At 40.7% G+C, this 21936-nt stretch overlaps 2 protein-coding genes across 5 annotated transcripts in view; both read left to right on the top strand.

Annotated features, from left to right (window-relative positions):
* The first annotated feature begins 2037 nt into the window (after positions 1-2037).
* LOC113033476 (lysosomal membrane ascorbate-dependent ferrireductase CYB561A3) lies at positions 2038-6398 on the top strand. 4 transcript variants are annotated; one of them, XM_026187294.2, is made up of 7 exons: positions 2038-2162; positions 3047-3170; positions 3608-3812; positions 5334-5542; positions 5658-5812; positions 5902-6067; positions 6169-6398. In XM_026187294.2, exons 2-7 carry the CDS (start codon positions 3054-3056, stop codon positions 6193-6195), a joined length of 879 nt encoding a protein of 292 aa, XP_026043079.2. In that variant the 5' UTR covers positions 2038-2162; positions 3047-3053; the 3' UTR covers positions 6196-6398. The 4 variants fall into 4 exon arrangements, with proteins under 4 accessions (XP_026043079.2, XP_026043077.2, XP_026043080.2 ...); XM_026187292.2 differs by lacking the exon at positions 2038-2162 and adding an exon at positions 2201-2766; XM_026187295.2 differs by lacking the exon at positions 2038-2162 and adding an exon at positions 2208-2528.
* A 4992-nt stretch (positions 6399-11390) lies between these two features.
* Positions 11391-21936, top strand: part of loxl2b (lysyl oxidase-like 2b) — a 44892-nt gene continuing 34346 nt past the window's right edge. Inside the window, exons 1-3 of the mRNA XM_075410387.2 lie at positions 11391-11548; positions 13313-13672; positions 13938-14113. Of these exons, the coding sequence (XP_075266502.2) occupies positions 13324-13672; positions 13938-14113 (525 nt within the window). The 5' untranslated portion in view covers positions 11391-11548; positions 13313-13323. The remainder of the gene's footprint in view (positions 11549-13312; positions 13673-13937; positions 14114-21936) is intronic.

Here is a 21936-nt window from a genome sequence, read left to right as displayed (position 1 = left end):
CCATCTGCTGCATCACAAATGTGAAAGAGAAGCACAGGCAAAACAGACCTGGGAGGATGTTTGGGGGTTTTTGTGTGTGTGTGTGTGTGTGTGTGTGTGTGTGTGTGTGTGTGTGTGTGTGTGTGTGTGTGTGTGTGTGTGTGTGTGTGTGTGTGTGTGTGTGTGTGCACATTATTTTGTCTTTGTGAAGTGTTTTGAAGTAAGCAGATGTTCCACAGACAACAGAAATTATGCCCCAGTATAAATACTTGGTACCTTTGACTATGGTGATTAATGATGTCTAAAGTTATGCAGGAATGAATCTGCAAATTGTGACCTGGCAGCCTGATGATAAGAAAAGGGCGATCGTGGCTCAAAGAGTTGGCAGTTCGTCTTGTAATCGGAAGATTGCCGGTTCGAGCCCCGGCTCGGACAGTCTCAGTCATTGTGTCCTTGGGCAAGATACTTGACCTGCTGGTGTTGGCCAGAGGGGCCGATGGCGCGATATGGCAGCCTCGGTTCTGTCAGTTTGCTCCAGGGCAGCTGTGGCTACAACTGTAGCTTGCCTCCACCAGTGTGTGAATGAATAGTGGTATTGTAAAGCACTATATAAATGCAATCCATTATTATTAAAATAAATCCCATCAAAGCTTTGTCTTTTACAAAGAGCAAACAAACAAACAAAAACAACTGTTGAATAATGAAAACTAAAATACATTATTACCATGGACCGTATATAAAAGATGAATATAGCCACTGTGACATCACCTGTTAAATTTCAAGCTGAGCATTGTCTTGGTGTTTTGAAACTAGGCAAAGGGTAACTATAAGTGAGAACCTGAGACATACTGTACTGTTATAGGGTAATGACTTGTCAGTTACAAGTTACTGAAAGTTCTATCATATCCTGCTTGTCCTCCTTTGTGATTCCATTGCAATGCACTGGAATCAATGTACAAAATGGGGAAAAAATATTTTAAATAAGATTTTAACTAACAACTGAGAACAAAGACCTATCAGAGAAGTGTTTTCTGAAGTAGTGTTTGTGACTTTTTCCCATAGACCTCTTTTCCACCAGATTCTTTTGTAACCAGGCATATCACCCTCTTCTGACCATTAGAAGAAATACAGGTTTAAGGGATTAACTTTTCTAAAGTCTTTTTAGACTGTCTGCAGATGGAAGTTTCATCTATCTATAGACAGCGTGTAATTATTACATGGGAATTTGTAATGTATGTATAGCTAAACTACCTTGATCAGTGTTATTACATGGATAGTTACTTAGATTACCAAATGATCTTTTTGTACATTCTGTCACAGAAGGCCTCTCAGTTGTATAGAAGAGACTGTTGCATAGGAGAACAAATAAAATACTGACTAACATTGCCTCCAGGTGGAGCTGGCAGGCAGCAGATCTCTGAAGCAGCTGCTGACCTCCTTCAACAGGGACCATTTTTTCTTTCACATTTTCACACATCCTGCAAGGCAAGTGAAAACTCCATCAGCCACAACTTTATACAACCACAGACCAAGTTACTGGCTATTTGTTATTGTAGTATTTTGGTCTTTAATTGTTTTACTAATGTGCATGTGCGTGTGCGTGTGCGTGTGTGTGTGTGTGTGTGTGTGTGTGTGTGTGTGTGTGTGTGTGTGTGTGTACGGTTTACTATTTTGGTGAGGACCAAATTCTGAAACTGATTTATACTGGTGGGAACCAACAGCCCTAGTGGGGACCAAACTCCAGGTCCCCACGGGTTTAAAAGCATTTTCCATACTGAAAATGTGGTTTTAGGGTTACAGTTGGGTTATGGTTAGGGTAAGGGTTGGGATTAGGCAATCATTTTCGATGGTTAGGGTTAGGGTAAGTGGCTAGGGAAAGCATTATGTCAATGGGATGTCCCCATGAGGATAGCAAAAGAGACACGTGAGTGTTCACATTTGTTTTTGGGTTTTTTTATCTCATGGGTTTCACCAAGATCAATAAACATTTTTGTAAATATTATTTTAACACTGGTGTGTTAAAATAATAGAAGAAGAAAATAAGAAGAAGGTCAATGTAATACTTCGCAGTCCTTGGAATTATTTTTGGAATTATTTTTGTGTAGGGTAGGAGTGACGGGGGTGGTAGCCAAGAAACCACATTTCCCACAAGGCCATGCGCTAGAAATACGGAAATGGATCAGGTAAGTATCTCTTCCTAAAGTGAAAGGCATTCACCTGTAATAAACGTTGCGTTTACTGGTGACGTAATCGCCTACGTCCGAATTGTCTTCTTAGGCACGAGTTATTTGCTAACTGAACTACACAACTAAATGTTTCTTCAACGCGTCAAGTTTCGAACTCTCTGCGCATGCTAATGGGGATACGTAACTTCTTACACAAGACTTCATTTGGAAAATATGCTATTTAATGTCGCCTCGCTTAAAGAGAACAGACAAGACGTACTGTCGCATAAATACGACTTTTCACGAATGTGGTAAAGATACTCGTTAATTCGGGATACACAAAAACGTGTTGGCGGACAAGCAGGAATCTATTTATTGTACGAGGTAAATAAGGAACTGAAAGGTGAAAATTTGAAGGAAAAACTAGGCCTTTGAACTGTACATTTACAAGGCTTCCGGTGGCCTTTTTTAGCGTCCACTTGTCGTACTCAGGGGCAAGGGTCTCTACATAATAATACAGAGCTACTCCTATGATGAAACATTTGTACCTGAGCATATAGCAGGGCTCCCACGCACAGGGCAGGAGGGGTCGCTGAATGCCTGAAGAAAATTAAGACTTGCAGTAAGTTGTAGAACCAACCACAATCCTAAGGTCCTTCGATACTGCTTTATGTTGTTTTTTTCCTCTTAATTTGTCACCTGCTTATCCTCTTTTCATTTTGTGTCCCCAGAAAACGGCTACCTGTCTCCATTGGCATTTTATGACACTTAATACCTCCAAAAAATTACTTTTACTCCATAAATTCACCATTATCTTCTTTCTTTATGACAGGACACTGACTTTTTTGTGCGTGTCACACTCGTCTCTATCTGATCTGTCTCTAACCGCCTTGTTCAAACAGGTGGCAGATGCAGCAGTGTGGCCCTTCATCTCCCAGCTGCTCCACCTCTGACTGCTTCCCCCTCGGTACCCTCAATACAGCTGCATGTGGAAGTGAGACTTCGGCTGAACCGCAGAAACGCGAAGTGAGTGACATTCAGAAATTGACAGGGGGAAGTCATGAGACAGTTAAATAACTCCTACATGATGTTCACGGCTGTAGAGTAGGAAGTGTTGTCAGTGTCACTGCAGCTGTGGATCAGGTAAGGCTTGCCGCACTGAAGCGTGTTTCTGAAGACTACTAGGTAGCCGACTTAGAGCTTTGTGTTTCTGAAATCAAAGTCGTTTAGCAGTCGTGTAAATGGTGATTACTCAAAAGTAGCCCAGGTTTAATATTGTCTTTTTGATCTTTAAATAATCAAGAAAGATCAAAAAGTCAAGTCAAAGCTCAAAAGAAGATCAAAAAGACAAATTTATGTCTTCAAATAACCAAATTAGAGCTAACTGGGCAGTACCTGAATGCAGAAACAGTTCTCTGCCCTTCCATCTCTCGTCTTCTCATTGAGTTCTTTTTGTAATTTAGCCTGCAGGTCTCTTCAGGATGAGACCCATCGTGATCTTCTATGGATTCTACCTGCTGTGCTTTGGCCTGGGTGTGGCCTGCGTGGTGTGCGTGTGCCTGTGGAACAGCAAGTGGCGCGGCGGTTTTGCTTGGGACGGCTCGTCGCTTCAGTTCAACTGGCACCCCGTCCTGATGGTGACGGGTCTGGTGGTGGTGTATGGCAACGGTGGGTGGCCTTCCAAATAAAGCTCATGAGTTTCATTTCTGTTTCTCAGTTCTCTTCCTCCTCCAAGCAGTCAGGCTGTATCAGGGTAATTACACATCCTAGGCTTGGTATAGATGTAGTGTATAATTTTAGGCATGATTTCAGTAGCGAGGTAACATGAGGTAACGTCTGCAGTGACTGTTTGGCCACAGCTCCATTACACTGCTGCAGTAAACAGTAGTACTTTTTTTTTTGTCAGTTGTTACTTGGATGTAATACGCTATATTATAATGGCTTTGGGTAAGAAGCAATTTCAATATTTTTTTTTCTTTTGATAACCTGAAAAAAATATTTAATTATATTAACATTATCAACAACAACAAAAAAACTTCTCACCCATTACAAATGGGAATTTCCCAAACAGCACTGAAATAATGAAGCCACTGTGGAAGTTCCTGAAATTTCACTTCTTTTGTGGGTACCTTTGTGTTTTCTTTGCGTTTTTTTTTTTTTTCTTTATTCACAAGGTATTGCCACATCACATTTGATTTGGCACTAATTTCACACTGAATGTCTTTCCTGATGCAACCCTACCAAGGATTTGAATCTCTTCCCTGATATTTTAGGCAAATGTGTTAACCAGTAAACTATGGAGCCTGTGGGATTTAAGCACACCCAGCCATTTTAAGTATAAGGACTTTCTTGTTTTTCCTGTTGTAGTCTGTGGCCATTTGTCTTATAGCTGTTTCACTTATCACATGTCTGTTTAACAAAAATAAAAAACTGTTACAGGACAGGTTTGTCAAGTTCTGAGAGCCATAAAAGTCACCAAAGCTCTGCTTAGTCAGTAACTGAGGAGTTCCAAACCTCCTCTGGCAGGTTCCTGCCTTTTTTTAAATGTAAAGAACAAAATTCAGAGAGACTTATTAGCTTCTGGGAACCTGGCAAGAAGGTCATCAAATCAAAGTTGTGACAATGAAATTAAAAAAGAGGTTTAACAGTGTAGGGAAAGCAGAAGTGACAAAAACAATAGTCATGAATCCTCGGTTAAGAGCTGTGGTAATGTGGTTGGCATCACTTTCACCTCGTGAGCGTAAGTTGCACTCATGACACGTGGCGTGCTTAACTATCACTTAATGCAGGTAAGCTTGGTTGCTATATCCACAGCATGTACAGGTGAATCACACAGGACACCTGCTAATTAGTGACCGAGCAATAATAATGTAGAATTTATAAAATGTAGAATTTTACTGTCCACATCAGAGAAATTCTACTGGAGTCAACTGGAGCCTGTGGGGATTGACTCACTTTTGGAGGCAGCCTTAAGTGGGTTTTTTTCGTTTTGTGACCAGGTCTTTAAAGCTTTGGTATAAGGAACCCAAGTTTTGCACCAAGACAGAATATGACACCGATCACTTCCTGAACCTCCCCTGTGTTGATGCATCTGGTGCACTAGCTGTTATTAAACAACAGCACAGTTTAATCTGGCCACCACATTTAATTAAGCAGACCATCTTCAGTTGTTTTGCCTCTTCACTGCAGGAGCTGTGTTGTACCGCATCCCTCTGACCTGGGGTCAGAATAAACTCCCGTGGAAGCTCCTTCATGCGGCACTGATGCTCCTCGCCCTGGTGCTGTCGATCGTGGGGCTCTGTGCTGTGTTTGACTTCCACAACGCCCAAAAGACACCCAACCTCTACTCCATACACAGCTGGATCGGAATCGCAGCAACAGCTCTTTTCGCAATGCAGGTACCCAACTTGACATGAGTTGTTTTATGTTTTTGGCAAATGCCATACATTTGTACAGCAATTTGTTTCCTGCTGTGCCTGTGTGTCTGTGATTTATCTGTCTGTGTGGATGCAGTGGGTGGCGGGTATGGCGGGTTTCCTCCTTCCCTGCTCCCCCGTATCTTTACGTAAACACCTGAAACCCATGCATGTGTGGTTGGGAGGTAGCATACTGACGCTCAGCATTGCTGCCTGCATCTCTGGCATCAACGAGAAACTCTTCTTTGTTCTGTGAGTGCAACTTTTCTGCATTTCTTTTGATTAATTCTGTTAAGGGGAAAAAAATGTAATCTTTTCCCCTTTTAAATGTCTTTCCGCAGGAAAGGAATCAATATGACTCAGCCATACTCTGCCCTTCCACCTGAGGCTTTGTTGGGAAATTCATTAGGGGTTTTGATCGTAGCCTTTGGCCTGGTTGTCCTCAAGATTCTGTCCACCCGAGAATGGCAGAGACCAGACTCCAGGCCTGAGGATATGGCCTACACGGTGAGAATATCAGTGTGGCTGACACGTAGTGGCGGAGATAAGGGAATTTAATTTAATAAAGCATTCTCATTAAAAAAATCTATATCTGCTTCATTTCACAGCCTTTGCTTCAAGAAGAAAATGAATGAAGGGGAACTTCAGAGCTGGTCCCTGAATTACTGCAAAATCAGTTCAGCTGTCACAAGTGGCCAAAACATCTCTGTCCTGAGTGTTGAAGCAGCTGCCTGTAGTGTGTGAGCACTATCTGTTGGTTTTTAGTTGTAAATATTTATTCGAAATTATATTTAAGATTGCCTTTCTGCCCAAAGAATAAAAAGTATTTGTCATCAAAGCTGTGACACCTTCCTCTTTTACACTGCTTTTGTAGTTCACCACTGCTTTTCCATCCTGTAGTAAAGCGGTCACTAGTTCAGGGTATTGAAGGCTGTGGTAATGTAGTGTAACTGGTGACTGGATTCAGTTGCTGTTGTGCACTGATGGGGATCCTGAATCCACCATTGACCTGTTTTATTTAATATTAAGTTGGTTGTAATTAATGTACTATATACCTACTATACACGTGTGAAGCATCAAGGTTATGCAAAACAATATTGGCACTAAAAATGTAATTTAAAAAAATTGAATTTGATTCTTCTTCTAGTTTGTTCTATGAATCTGGAGGTCATGTATTTTTTTGAGTTACCTTGATTCAGACTAAAATATTTCTGCAACTGTTGAATGGATTTACATGAAATATCACATATATTCATAGTTCCTGGACGATGTTGATAACAACCTTGATGATCTCCATGTGTCCTCTAGCAACAATTTTAGTGACAGCCATAGTGTCATGCTAATGCAGCCACATGAGGGTAGGGCATACCCATTGTGAGATTTTCCAGTGGCTCTATGGCTTTTTTCATGTTTTTGTGATAGTTGTGTATGTTTTGTAGGGAAAAGATACCAGAGAAATTTTTTGTTTGCTGATGAATACGTGGAGATTAGAAGTGAATCTTCCCTCAATGGTGCTTTACTAATGTCAACAACAGAATCGCCCATTTAAATGTTTTATTTTCTCCCATGCCAATGGTAGCGACATGCTTTTGTTCTAGATTAGATTTTCATTTGTGCTGTGAGGTGCAAAACCTCTCAGCAATTTTGAAGATCATGTTTTCATTCCTCATCGTTCTATTTTATATATGTGGAACAAACAGCTGCAGAGAAATATCTAAATGATTTAAAGTCCACACGAATGGATCTGACAAAATGCCTCCCTTCAGATTTGGGGCCATCTGCTTAATGGATTTCAATAGAAACCATGGAAACTGCTACAGTCTTCCCCAAAACCATAATGAAGGTAAACAATCTGTCTGTCTCTCATACCCTGTGGTTTCTACAGAAACTGTTTTTGATTTAGTTCACACTTTTGGTTTAACATTAAGGTTCCACAAGGTTTATCGTGTGTGTGTGTGTTTACTCCCATGCAAACACTAAAGCAGAGATAGAGCTTATATAGTTTTTCAGACTCGCTGTATGCTATTGTTCCCATAAATTATAGAGTACAATGCAATGTGGTCCAAAGCCAACATATAAGTTAACAGAGCGTAAACACAAACGAGGGCCAGAGTTTGCTTTCCCAGTTCTTCTTTGCTCATCAAAGGTATTCTGTATTTACAGAAGTAGAGAGAAACCCAAAGGAAGTTGCTTTAACTGCCTACATAACAGAAGGATTTAGGTGAGGAGACTCTCACGCCCTTCCACGAAGTCACGTTACAAGGCAAATGTCTTCATTTTGTCACAGTCTCCCACCATTTGTTTGATACTTTGATTTTGCATCCAGCCACAGAGACCAGCATGTTTACCCACAGTCTCATGGTAAAATTTCAGACATTGACATTACTGAAGTCTACCCTGGATGTTAAAAACAATGCTAAAGGGCTAGAAATGTGGCGATCGTGGCTCAAGAGTTAGGAGTTCACCTTGTAATCGGAGCCCCGGCTCGGACAGTCTCGGTCGTTGTGTCCTTGGGCAAGACACTTCACCTACCGCCTCCTGTTGTTGGCCAGAAGGGCCGATGGCACGATATGGCAGCCTCGCTTCTGTCAGTCTGCCCCAGGGCAGCTGTGGCTACAACTTTAGCTTGCCTCCACCAGTGTGTGAATGTGTGTGTGAATGGGTGGATGACTGGGTGTGTAAAGCGCTTTGGGGTCCCTAGGGGGGACTAGTAAAAGCGCTATACAAATACAGGCCATTTACCAAATGTAATGCCTGTGTGTCCTGACCTAGCATTGTATGTGACAAGTTGAAAACATTTTAACAAATAACTTTTTAGGCGTTTAAAAAAAAAACTCCAGTCTACACACCTAACACTTGCCTTGGGTCATTAGGTCACACCCCACATGACATTAGCAAGTCACACTTAATGCTATCACTATGTGGAGAAGGGCCAGACAGCAGGAAGGTGACAGGCCAGAGAAGCCTGAGCAGGGGCAAAATGACACCAAAGTCCATTATGGATAAGAAGTATTGTGTAATCTAATGCTCTCAAGATGTGGAATTTGGTTTCTCAACTGCCAGAAAGGCTGTTGAAGGGACTCCCATGCTCTCGGCAGCCTGAGGTAGCCTGGTTGTATTCTGTTTACGACAGTACTCACTTTTCCAGAGGGCTTCATCCTTTTCCTCCTTATCAGCGACATCAAGATGATTTGTTACCTTGATAGAATGCCTAATCTTCAAGAATCTGTCTCCACTTATTAAATTTTCTATACCTAGCAAACAATAGATTTGGAGCCTAGGTTATTAGAGTCATGCTGAGAGCAAAGATGTTCACAGCATGAATTTAGAAATGAAACCCTGCCCTCTGGTTCGTGCAGTCTAAATCTGGTTGCCTGTTTTCTGTGTGATGTAATCAGACGACCCCCTGTTTAGTGGCTGTGGGGATGACTCTCCTATTCTCATGTTTGATACAACGTAAATGAAATATTTCAGCTCAATTTCAGTTTGGTTAAAACTGAGTTGATAAAGACAGTTCTAGCAATAGAATCAAAACAGCTGCAAAAAAGTATCACTTAACTGCTCTTGTGGTCATAAAATGTAGAAGCTGCAATCAAAAAGAAAGGTTGTGTGCTCTGCTTGCCCATCCCTAACAATTGTTGAATCAATAGAAAGGCCAGGATGTTACCCTTGGACACATATAGATTGCATAAATGCTGTGTGATGTCAAGGTCTCAGGCTCATGTCCCCGACAGAGAGCAAAAATTAATTGCTGGTCATCAGATATCATATGTTCACCTTGACAAAATTTGTGAAAGGCAAGGATTATCACGAGCTCCATGACAACTCACAAACACAAAAACGAAAGAAGAGGAAATGCAGTTCATGTCACACTGATCAGGATCAGTTACTGCCTGATGTGCCAGTCTACTCTAATGCATCAGCGGCTGAGAGTGAAAGCAGTGGAACACATGATCATCAAGTGACACATCTTACACTGAAAGCTACAAATGGCAGGAAACCTGAATTATCAAAGGCATGGCAAGTGCTAGACATGTCACACGAGTAAGACAAAGCTTAGAGTCCCTTGTCTTTCATCTGAAAGAAGTCTTATGAGTTAAGAGACTTCAGGACATTTCACATAGAGGTTTTTTCCCTCTGTTTGCTGTCAAAGCAGCACTGCAGAGTCACTAATGAGCACTCTGGTTTATGTTGTGTGAAAAGAATCCTGGAAACAGACGGTGATCAGGTTCTTCTTTAGGACTAATACTTTCATGTCTACCAATGTTATGCTCAGCAGAACAGAACAAGAGGGAGTACCAGGGAGAGGAGCACAGTACAGTGTGATTGGTTGGCTGTAGCACACAAGCTCTAATCTGTGGTCTACTTGCAAGCCCACTGTGTGACAAAAAGGAAGAAACATAATGTTTCATTTATTTTGTGTGTTCTACATGTGACAAAGTATATTCGTGTGAAAATGAATGTGTTGCCTTTGATGACATATTTGGACAAACAAACTCTTTGAAAAAGTAAATGGTCTTATTCTTATAGAGTGCTTTTCTACTATCCCAGAGTACTCAAAGCACTCTATACAACATGCCACATTCACTTTCTCTATACTTGGTCCTTTCTAACTACATTCACACCCTGATGGATGTATCAGAGAGCAACTTGGGGTTAGTATCTTGCCCAAGGATACTTGACATGCAGACTGGAGGAGCCAGGGATCGAACCACCAACCTTCCGATAAGTAGGTGACCTGCTCTACCTCCTGAGCTGCAGCCACCCCATAAAAGGTAGCTACAGACAAAACGTGATCTGTGCTAATGTAGACTGGGTAATGTGTTAGGAATGAAACAAACATTTTTAATTGGATTTAAAATGATCAATCCACAGAGGACTGAATTCAAAGAAAATCAGAAAATGATGTAGCAGGATAGTCCATTTTACCAAACTTTCATTTTACCAAACTTTCAGCAACTCAAAATGCTACTCAGTAGTGTGTTTGTGTGCACGCCTGACACCTGACAGCGGCGTTCTACTGTATTAGGTCAGGTGCGTGTGGCCTACGTTCAGTGGTATCAGTTCATTCATCCTCCAGGAAATCGGAAATCTTGCATCCTCTTACTCTTTGCAAGAAGAATCAAATTCTTGTCATCCTGATGGGTTAAAGGCCTCTCCAGCTGTCCCAGAGTAACTGGTATAATATCTATTTTTCTTTCAGTTTGGTGATTATGGCTTGTAGCTCATGGAAATCAGACAGCCAGCATCCAACTTATTATAAAACATCCCAGGAGCAATCAGAAAGTATTCACAATATAGAAGTGTGTTCTGAGAAGTATGTTCATTTATACTCTGAGGCCTCATCCTCCAGTCTTGCCCACCAGGTGGACTGACTGCCTGCAGTGGATTGGGAAGCAGCCAGAAGCAGAAGGTCCTGGAGGTCCTAACCTCCTGAGTATAGAATACTTTAAGCTGGAAAAATATGATTCAAATAAAATACAGTAGATTTGTCCTTTGCTTGATTGATGTCAAACATGAAAGCTGTTTCTTTTTTAATATATATTTTTAAATTTCAGTTATTGTGATGTGTTGTCCCATACAAGCAACGCCTACCCCCACACAGACACACTGGTTGGGATCACACGTCTCTACACTGTACACTGAGCTGTGCAGCCACTTTATGCTTTCTTTCATGCTCCCCCCCTCCACCATAATTGAAAACAGTTTTCCACACGCTCTCATCCACTGTGAGCTCTCTGTCAGTGCTAGTCGGATGTGCAGTTTTTCACGTCCCGGTCCATCTTTGCTGATCTCATGGTAAAGGTGGGCGTCAGTGGGCGGTACCGCTGTTGAGGCCGGCTCATTTTTGCATTGGAGGGAGTGAAAGTTAGAGAGCTGCAGCAGCAGCGGCAGAAGAAGAAAAACAGCTGACTTCAGACTTTGTTTTTACGCACCGTGCTGTTGCTGCAACTTCAGGAGGGACGGTCTTCAACGGAGAGAAGAAAAGTAAGTTCAGCCAGAGCTTGCAGCTCACTTCAAGAATGTAACTAGCCATTGTTACTGAGACAGGAAGCTTGCCTTGAAAGTTTTCTTTACGCCCTAAATTCAGCGAATTAAGAGTCGTTTTCGAGGTCTCAAAGTGCTGAAATATTATTACTGAAGCCATTACTATTGTGTGACTTTGAGCATCACATTGGAACTTTATGTAATATAGGTAAAAAAGTGAGTTAGTTTTCCGGAATTCAAGTTGTCACCACAGCCTCTAAAAACTTTACAAGACTCCTTCCTGGTGATGAAGATGCATCTGAAATTGGAGTGAACATATGTGTCGTACATGTTACTTTGAAGAAAAATTCATGCTAAAAATCCACTGCTGAGTTCCAGAGTGTCTACTTGCAGGGAAGCACTCTCCTCAGCGGTTTAGCAAAGAGCATGAGAAGACTGGCTGACATTCTTATAAACTGACATTTTGACCTTTGCAGCCAATGCACAGCTCTCCTCTAACAGCAGACTAGACTCATACACCTATCTGCAGAAGAGGATAAAAAAAAAAAGGTTTCAGATATCAGGGTGTCCACTTCACTGAAGTTCTTGACATTTTGTTTTAACAAAAGCGAGCAAGAAAATTTCGGATCTATTGGTCCGTTTGATTAGAAGCCGCAGAGTGCCTGCAGCTTCACTCAGAAATAAACAAATGATCAGCTGGGGGGGGGGAGCCTGCTGTGTTCTTATGTGTCTCGCCTTACCTGAACTTTACCGTGTCCGTGCACACTGACCACGATTTTTTTTGTCATCACAGCGGTTTAGACTCACACATTGAAAGCAGACGCCAAGTCTGTGGGCTTCATTCCATCTGTTCATGTGTGATGTGTGTTGATTCTAGCTTGTGTAACTGCTGCCACGTTACAGTGAGGAGAGTTGAAGGCCTGCACAGTTGATGGATCATATGTTTTCTAACAGATGTTTTTTCCAACAAAAGGACAGGATTTTCCCTGGAGGCCAGCTTTTCTTCACTCACAGAAAACTAGTGGGCGATCACGAGAAATGTTTTACTCAATATAAGTCCAGTAAGTCAGATAGAAATAAAATAAGTCAGTTTTAGTCACTTATTTTTTTTAAACGTTTTAATGCAGATGTCATTATGATTGAGAAAAAATAAAGTCAACATACAGTACCATGAGCTTATAACGTGCGGACATGCACTTTTTTTCCTTTTCCTTTTTTCCTTTTCTTAAACTGCCAACAGAGCTGAACCAACACTAGATTGTATTTTGAGATAAGTCCGGTATTTGCGCACCTTTTAGCTCTGTATTTAGTCTCCACCGCCTCGTGAACTAAATATTTTACTTCTGCTAACGGGCCTGATGAAATCTATGAGAGTATAACCAAACAGTAAATCTCTTAACAGAAACAAGAGTGGAAATCTGTTTAAAGGCTTCACGGTACTGAAGAGAAGTGCAGAGTTTTGTGATTATTCTTTTTGGGGTTGTCATAATGAGAGACCCCTTTAACGTCACACAGCTATTTAATCTACTTTCAGCATAAAAATATTGAAGTGCGGGTTTAGGGAGGCTGTTTGAAGAGGCAGGTCTGTGATTAACAGCCTGACATTTAGTCCCTAGTAGTCCCTAATTCCCATAATGCAGTGCAGCATCATTGTTTGTTAGTTGGTTCACAAAAGGTTTCTCTGTGGACCTTTGTGGTTCTCAGACTGTAAAAGGACTACAAATATCATTGCAATTTTTTCTTCTCTTTTTGGCTTTTCATTAGCTCCAACCAAAATGCGGGTCATCCAGAACCTATATGCTCGCACTGCTGTTCTATTGGTGCTATTAAAGCTGTCAGTTGCACAGTATGAGCACCTCGGCTACCCCCCAGGCTACCCATACCCAGAACAGGAAGAGTACACGGCCCCGCAGCTGGATCCAGACACGCCCAGGATTCAGCTCCGACTTGCAGGGCAAAAGAGGAAACACAATGAGGGCCGAGTAGAGGTTTTCTACAACAACCAGTGGGGCACCGTCTGTGATGATGACTTCAACATCCATGCTGCCCAGGTGGTGTGCAGGGAGCTGGGCTACGTGGAAGCTGTCTCATGGTTGCCATCTTCTAAATATGGGAAAGGAGAAGGTACTGCAGGACTTTTCTTCTCATCAGCGTGGAAACATATTTAACATATATTCAACATATATAACATATATAACATATTTAACATATATTCACAATATAGATGGCATGTCTGGATGAACATGTTATTGATATAACCTTGTTGGCATTATTTTTTCAGTTATGTACTACTATAGTACTTAAAGACAAATAATAAAAAATATTTGTTATTTGAAAATAAAATTCCTTCCCACAGAAGCAAGGATTAATATCTATTTTGTCTCATCAGGACCCATCTGGTTCGACAATGTCCACTGTACTGGCAAAGAAAAGACTTTGGCACAGTGTCAGTCCAACGGGATCGGCATTTCAGACTGCAAGCACAGCGAAGATGTAGGAGTGGTGTGCAGCGACAAGAGGATCCCGGGATTTAAATTTCTCAACACTCTGCCCAACCATGTGGAGGTAAACTTACAAGGCCCAATAGTTCTATCCAACTTTTGTATTTCATGTGTTTGTTAGCTAGGATCTGCTGTGTTTGTTGTTATCTTGTGATGAACACCATTTAAGCCTTAGAAGCCTTTTTAAAGTGTACAAAAAATACTGGATCCAACATTTGTTCTTGTCCAAACAAATAGGTCAACCTCAATCTGAGATCCTGTGTTATTTCACAGCTTTACCAATTAATAAAGCTCTTCCATAATAGAATAGCACTAGCAGTATAACATATGGAGCTGCTGTACGTCAAACTCACCTCTAAAAAAATTAATTTGGTTGAAAAACAGCTGCTGTGGACTAAAAGCCAGCAGCTCTCAACCACTATCTGTCCTATTAATAGTCCTTTCTGAATAGCCTGCATTGAAAGCGCGTTGGGGAAAGTTCACTGGTATTTGTTAGGTGTCAGACTTAAAACTTTCATAGCAGTTTGACTGGAACCTTTAAAAGCCCAGCTGAGCATTGCTTTTGGGCCTGCTAATGGGCTCAGAGCTAATTGCCTCCACAAGCAGAATGTTATCTTTCTGCTCACCGTGCAGGCCTCATAACAGTGCATTCCACTGTTATGAGCAAACTGCAAACCAGAACTAACTCTGCTTCTGTCTTACTGACCTGTTCAGTCGAGTTTTCCTTGTTTCTTTCCAAAAACAAATAGAAGGATTTAGTGTTGTTGATAAAAAAAAAATACTTTCTGAGTCTGTGATCTTGTCCTTCTGACTACAGACTTTGTTAAAGTTACTATGACTGTTGTTATGTCAAACAGAGGTGTGGCAATGTTTTTTGGCAAATTACACTCACCAGCCCCTTTATTACATTATTAGATACACCTGTTAAATTGTTGTTAATGCTGATGTCTAATAGGCCAATCACATGGCAGCAACTCAATGTATTTAGGCATGTAGACATGGTCAGGGCAAACTTCTGAAGTTCAAACTGAGCAGCAAAGTAAGGAAAAAAGGTGATTTAATGGACTCTGAACGTGGCATGTCTAAGTATTCCAGAAGTTGCTGATCTACTGGGAATTTTCCACACGACCAGAGAGCCCCAAAATATCCAGAGAAAATATCCAGTGAATGACAGTGAAAATGCCTTGTTAATGTAAGGTTAGACACCTGACTGCTTCAAGCTGATAAGAAGTCAACACTGACTCCAATAACTAGTCATTACAATCGTGGTATGCAGAAGAGCATCTCTGAATGCACATGTGCTATAGCAACGGAAATCACTGGCACACTTTGGATTCCTTAGTACCAACAAAGCATCATTTAAACACCACAGCCTACCTGAGTATTGTTGGTGACCACGTCCATTCCTTTATGACTACAGTGTACCCTCTTCTGAAGGCTACTTCCACCATGATAATGCACCATGTCGTGAAGCTCAAATCCTCTCAAGCATGCTTCTTGAAAATGACAATGGGTCCATTGTTCTCAAATGGCCACAGGCACCAAATACCAAATGTCAATCCAGTAGAGCACCTTTGGGATTTGGTAGAACTCAAGATTTATATCATGGATGTGTGGCCGTTAAATCTGCAACTGTCAGTGATAGTATCATGTTAATATGGGCCAAAAAGTCTCTTTTATCTAGTGGTATTTGTGGAACGAGCTTTCAATACTGTGAACGACCACTGGAAAAAAAAATAAGCAACAAAGCTTTAGGCAGAAGAATATTCAGCTTTCTTCAGGCTTCAGAGATCTGCTGAGCTTACTTGAACTCCACAACACATTTTTTTCAGACCTCAAATAACTTTGTGTCTTTTCAAATTCTGCTCCAGCGGATTCTGACTTAATTGCAATAGCTTTAGAACTTTTATCAGACTTTACATAGCTCCCTCTAGAGGCAGAAAATGTTTTTTTAATCACATATGTGATCATGCTCACTGTAAAAACACTTTAATTTGTAAAGTTGCATTACAGGATCAGATCCATCTAAACGACTGCCTTAAGTTTACAAGACTAAATATCAAGGTTGTGATTGTTCAGAGAGCCCAGCTGTAGAGCTCTACATGTCTCAAGTCACATTAAAAAAAAAAAAAAAATCAGACTCAGCTTTTCCACTCACTAAGAGGAATCACATGGGCCTCAGCGTGTAAAACACAGCCAGCTGGGAGCCCCACTCTGCCACACAGCCAGGGCCCAGCTTTATTATCTGGTGACGCACCAGTGTAGGGGCATTCTAGTGTTGAATGGCAGCTATGACGGCATGTCGCTGGGGATGTGGGGATGTGGGGATGTGGGCTGGATGTAGGAGCACAGCTGCCTTTTCGAGTGATAGTAAGTTTATTGCAATGTCTTTAACCGTGTATACCAAGATAGCAAGCTACGTCAGTGGCATTACGTCAGGGCAAGCAAAGCAAGCAGTACTTGTCTAGTGAAATCTAAAAATAGATATCAATTAAAACATACTAAAGTAAAGTGTTCTTTCTTGTTTTATCTTTCTTGTTTAAGGAGCTGCTTTGCTAATACAAGCTTAAAAATATGTTTATTAAGCATTTTAAATAAAGATATAGGACTTCTGGAGCAGATTAAAAGCTGGTCTGGTCCTCAGCCACTAGAAACCCATAATTTTATAGAATATGATACTTTATTGTAGATTAAACAGAATATAAAGTGTTTAAAACCAGTTCAAACTGAAACATCCTCAATCGATATAAGGGTGACAGGGTGGGACATTTTAATCTGGTCCATTTTGTGTTATTTAAAACTAAAGGAAAATTTATTTACATTTAATTTAATTTTACTTAATTTTTATTTGTGTATTTGTTTATTTTATGGAGCTCTGGGAGGGCCATAGACTCTGCCTACCTTTCTGTAAAAGTTACCACATGCCATTAAGCAAACGTGGAGATGAAATGTGAATCCTTGCATGCACATTTTGGTGAACTTTGCAATCCCTGTGCAGATTGTTGTGTGTGTGTCTGGTTTTTTTTCTTTCTTTTTTATCTTCTCATAGAAAAAAAAGTGTTGTTTTCACTGTGACTTTTTTAAGAATAGCGGAAAAACGCATCTCATTCCACAAATTTGTTCTCTGAGGTATAGATGGATTACAGCAAACATATATTTAGCATTGTGTTTCAGACAGCTGGACAGTAAACAACACAGAGGCACAGCCTGTGCTCAGTCTGCATCTCCAGAAATATTTACAGTGGCATCTCCCTCGTGTTTATGTATTCCTCTCTGGCTTTGAGGAAGCCTGCTGCACTTCAGTTTATGCAGATGTGACTGCAGAGGCTTTTTGAGGCCTGACCTGCGAATGCATTTCATTCCATTTAAAACCAGTTTCAACATCAGTGAGTTTCAGGGTTTATGAAATGTGATTCTTGGCGTTGACCATTGAGGGCTGCTTCATTTATTCAAGTTAGAATAACAGTGATGCAGTCAGATTTGTCAGCCTATTTTTTTCATGTCAGCATTCAGAGAGGGATGGAAAACAGCAGGTAAAAAAAATGAGAAGATCAGCCACTGAAACAGGAATATTCTGAGTTGTTTGATTTTATGGAGAAGTGTTAAGTGATCTGCTGCACAAAGGGGCAGGAGGCACTCAGAAATCTCTCAGGAATCTCTGCCGTCCTGTGAAAAACCAAGCACACCTTTACTGCGTCCGCAGGGATTAGTATTGTAAGTAACAGCCAGGTCCTGCTAATCAAATACATTTGATGAATTGATCATTAACAAGTGTGAGCACCTCTATAAAAGAAGCAGTTTTAGCAGTTTTCTGGTGTGTAGCATGCCATAATCCCAGCAACGTCACCCAAGGTCAGCGTGTACAATGACGAGACAAATTGCAAACGACTCTAGAGCTACATCTCAGACTCTACAGTCCCCAGTCAGCATTTTTAATGTTGAAGGTAATGTAAGTATGATTAGAAAAAAACACTGAACAAGTATGGTTTGCTTGGAAGGGTACTCTGAGCAAACGAGAAGACTTCGAGAGCAAAGTTCCCAAGGAGCAAAGTTGGAAGTTTGACCACAATGCACAGCAGTACGTGTGGAGAAACATAGCATATCGACACAAATACTTCATGCCAACTGTCAAGCATGGTGGTGACTTCTTCTACAGCTGCATCCACTGATCACCTGGCAGTCATAGAGTCGACCATGAACTCCTCTGTATACCAAAATATTTAAGAGGCAAATACAAGGTCCTCCCCCGTGACGCTGATAAAGATAAGTAGAAGAGAATCGATGGATGGACAACTAAGTGGACTTCTTGTGCAGATACAAGTATAGTTAGTTCTAGGGGACATAATTAGTTAAACTGTCCATGTAGGGACATAAATAGACCTTTACTATACCCCTTATTTTAGAAGTTTAATATCATTACTATAGGTAACATAGAAAATGCTAACAATCTTTTTTTAATTTTCTGACCTATGATTCCTGACTTGAGATGTCAATAAATAAAATAGAATCCATACATCTAAATCCGATAAGTGAAAGATTCCCTTCTGCTTATTGAATTCAAGGTTGTCCGGGAGTTGGAGCCAATCCCATCTGCCTTTTATGGAACAGTCTGCAGTCTGCAGTCTATTGACAAGCATTTGCACTCACATTTACAGCTATGGACAATCTAGAATCACCAGGACTGCGAGAGGAAAGAGTACCCAGAGAGAGCCCAGGACTTTCTGGACCTTCAAATCTAGAAGGTACTAGAGTCAAACCCAGGACTTTCATGCTGTGTGGACAACATTGCTAATCACCACACCACTGTGTATTGTGATTTTCTCCACTTTTCAGTTTTGACAGTGAGGCATTAATGATGAATGAGTACAGTTCATATATAGTGGAGTTTTCTGTGACGACTGTGATGGAAACAGATTTTGATGATAAGATGCCTCTAAGGCAAATGCTACCTTGCTCAGATAGTCTCTGTTCTTCTGACATATCTTCTCGGGCTCATGCTAGAACAAGCAGGGATGAATTCAGAATTTGGAGATTAATACAAAGCTCTTTTCTGTATTTCTATTTTTTCTTTCACACCAGTTTTAGCCCTCTCACACTCTTTCCCTGCTGCTGTCTTTCTACTAAGAAGATTACAAGCACCCATGAAATCACCACAAGCAGAGTTCTGAGCTCCCATTTTCCTCTCTTTAGTCATTTTTTCCTCCTCTGAGCCCTTGAAGTCAAATCTCCCACTTTCCTTCCCTGTAAACCTCCATCCATGTCGTGGTTCAGCGCCATAAATTGCTTCCTTGTTACCCCTTTGGCATGTTTGTGCTATGGATTAATTCGTGGCTGCCCTTTGTGTCACAGCCTCAAAATGATTTGGACCGTTTCATTATTTTGCTCACACAGCTGGTAGATGTTTCTGCAGTGACGTAAAGGTTTTCGCCCTGAGGCATCACATTCTCACAGAGGATCTCAGGAGGATGTTTAGCCTCTGTAGAGTTATAAATTAGGCGCTCTCTCTGAGATCGGTGTAAACAGGGCCTCTCACGTGCAGGGGAGTTTGCTTTCACAAAAAAAAAGTGATTTCACGTGTAAGGACATCTGTCTTTTTGCTGTGTTCAGACAGTACAAAGCTAATTTACCAGGCACTTGTTGATGGCAATGGAAGGCATGTGTTTGATTGCTCTCTGTTTTCCTCGTCATATGCAGAACAGATTTCTCACATTTAATGCGCTGCAGATTTAGTCTGCCTGTTTTAACACTGCTCTTTTTCTTCCTCTCTATCATAATGTGCAAAATGTGTCACATCAGAAAAATACATTTGCTGTCAGACTAGAAGGCAGACTGTTAGATAGTCAGATATACACATATTCTTATGAGTTTCCAGCTGTGTCACTTGAGCATTGCAGTGGCTTTATTGTCTCTTTGTTGAGAGTGGCTGTGGAGCATGCCATCCTCTAATTGGAGGGTTGGTGGTTCGAACCCTGGCTGCTTCAGTCTGCGTGCCAAAGTATCCTTGAGCTAGATACTGAATCCCAAATTGCTTTAATGCTTTACTTGGAGTGTGATTGTTGGATAGAAAGCACTTAGATGTCACCTTGTGACTTTGGCAGTCCTCTGCATCTATTTTATAGCAGGGTAATGAACTGGATGAGTTTACAGGTTTTTATTTTTTTTATGTTTTATTTTTATGTGTTTGTGTGTTCTTGACACAAACACAATAAACAGAAAATGATGAAACTACTTACGAAGTGACCTTCTACAGCTGGGTATATTGTCTCAAAGTTTTCCAAAATCTTTCACAGAAATGTGAAATTATGTTACAGTGACATTAATTCTATTTATTTGTCTTCATCAAGTAGTGTCAAAACCTTACATATTTACATAATTTTTTCATTTTGTACGCAGCAGTTGCAAGCTCGTTTATATGAGTCCCAACAATATTGCTGCATTTTGTCATCCTGAGTATGGATATAGCCATATAACCTCAGTTCACGACAACAGTCACTTTACCTTATACTGTAAAGGTAAAGACCTTACATTATTAGGAGAAAAGCTCAAAATCAGACCATGCTGTATGAGGAAGCACCTTGCAACATTATGAAGGAATAACTCTCTTTTTGTAGGTAGTATTTTGTGCACACAAAAGAGCAGAGAAAAGTTTAGGTGATGAACCAAAATCTCTGTTCTGTGTCTGTGCCACGTGGCAATCACCAGGGACTCAGTGTGGAAGTGCCAAGAGCTGCAGTTCCTCAAGGGGCTTGTTGAGATTGGGTCCAAAAGCAAGTGAATCTGCATACTCTTGTGCTAAAGCACCAAATTCCTCAAAAGACAACAACAAAAAATACTTTGCTGCTGACATATGAGGCTGTAGGATATAATTGCCTGATGGCCCCTTCACTTAGAAAGACGTTTGTACTGCACTGACTGCTGCGTTCAGTAAAAATGGCTGAAAATTTGTGTTGTGCTGGCTGCTGCACTCGGTCTGAACTAAGTCCTGGTCATAGCTCATGGTCTTTACGTGTAGAGTATGTGCCTACTCCCTGTGATTCTTCATTTCTATTGGTCGTTTGAAGCAAAAAAAATATAAAGATGGAAGTACCTATCAAGATGCCATCCACTGGTTTCTAAAGTCCTGTTTTGAAGCCTCAAGATTTATGTTTCTGACATCTTGGTTTCAAAAAGTCATAAAAGTCATACCTTCCACAAATCTTTAGCCAGTGAGCAAACAATGGATAATCCCTCATTTTGAAACGTAGTATGGCCAAAATTTTAAATAGAAGTTTAAATAGTCTTGTCCTCTGAGCTGTATTTGAGTTATAATACTATAAGTGTAGTTGTCTTGCAGAGTGAAATCCTAGATTTTTGTTTGTATATTAGAAGCACAAACTGGGAGGTGTCTGTCTATGACACACACATACAGATGTATGGATGAAGCTTGCTCACCTGGTTTGCTAGTTTAGGTCATTAGCTAATAACTTATTCTTGATAACTTATCCCTCCATCCTAGCATCACTCTGGACTGTTACAAAAGTAGATGGTAACAACAGTGAAGCTTTTTCCACAGACTGGCGGCCGATGCTGTGGTTGTCTTTCTTTCATATGCTAACTATAATTCGCATGTCAGCATGTAGCTTTTTTTGTACAGGCTTTGGTAAATATTGTTCTGGTGTAAAAAGGCTACCTGCGAGAGCAAGTTCAAGAAATAATCTTAAATTTATGAAAGAAAAGGAAATTTAAAATTGAGCTACAAAACAACAACAAAAAAAACCCCAAACTGGTTATTCTAGCTAAATGCCTGTCTTTTGGCTAACTCTAGTAGCCAAAGAATTAAAAATACTATTTAGATATGCTATTATTTGACAGGAATTACATTAAAATGGATAACTCCGACTATATGCT

Source organism: Astatotilapia calliptera, chromosome 12 (genome assembly GCF_964374335.1).
Source record: "Astatotilapia calliptera chromosome 12, fAstCal68.1, whole genome shotgun sequence".
NCBI lineage: Eukaryota > Metazoa > Chordata > Actinopteri > Cichliformes > Cichlidae > Astatotilapia > Astatotilapia calliptera.
Note: the sequence above shows the minus strand (reverse complement) of the source record. Positions and strands in the feature narration are given on the sequence as shown.

Bases quoted from the DNA above. Each gene is read 5' to 3' on its own strand.
- LOC113033476 (XM_026187294.2), top strand. From the start codon at position 3,054: ATGCAGCAGTGTGGCCCTTCATCTCCCAGCTGCTCCACCTCTGACTGC. The intron at 3,813-5,333 runs GTGGGTGGCCTT...TCTTCACTGCAG, and splicing joins GGTGGTGGTGTATGGCAACG to GAGCTGTGTTGTACCGCATC. The intron at 6,068-6,168 runs GTGAGAATATCA...TTCATTTCACAG, and splicing joins CTGAGGATATGGCCTACACG to CCTTTGCTTCAAGAAGAAAA.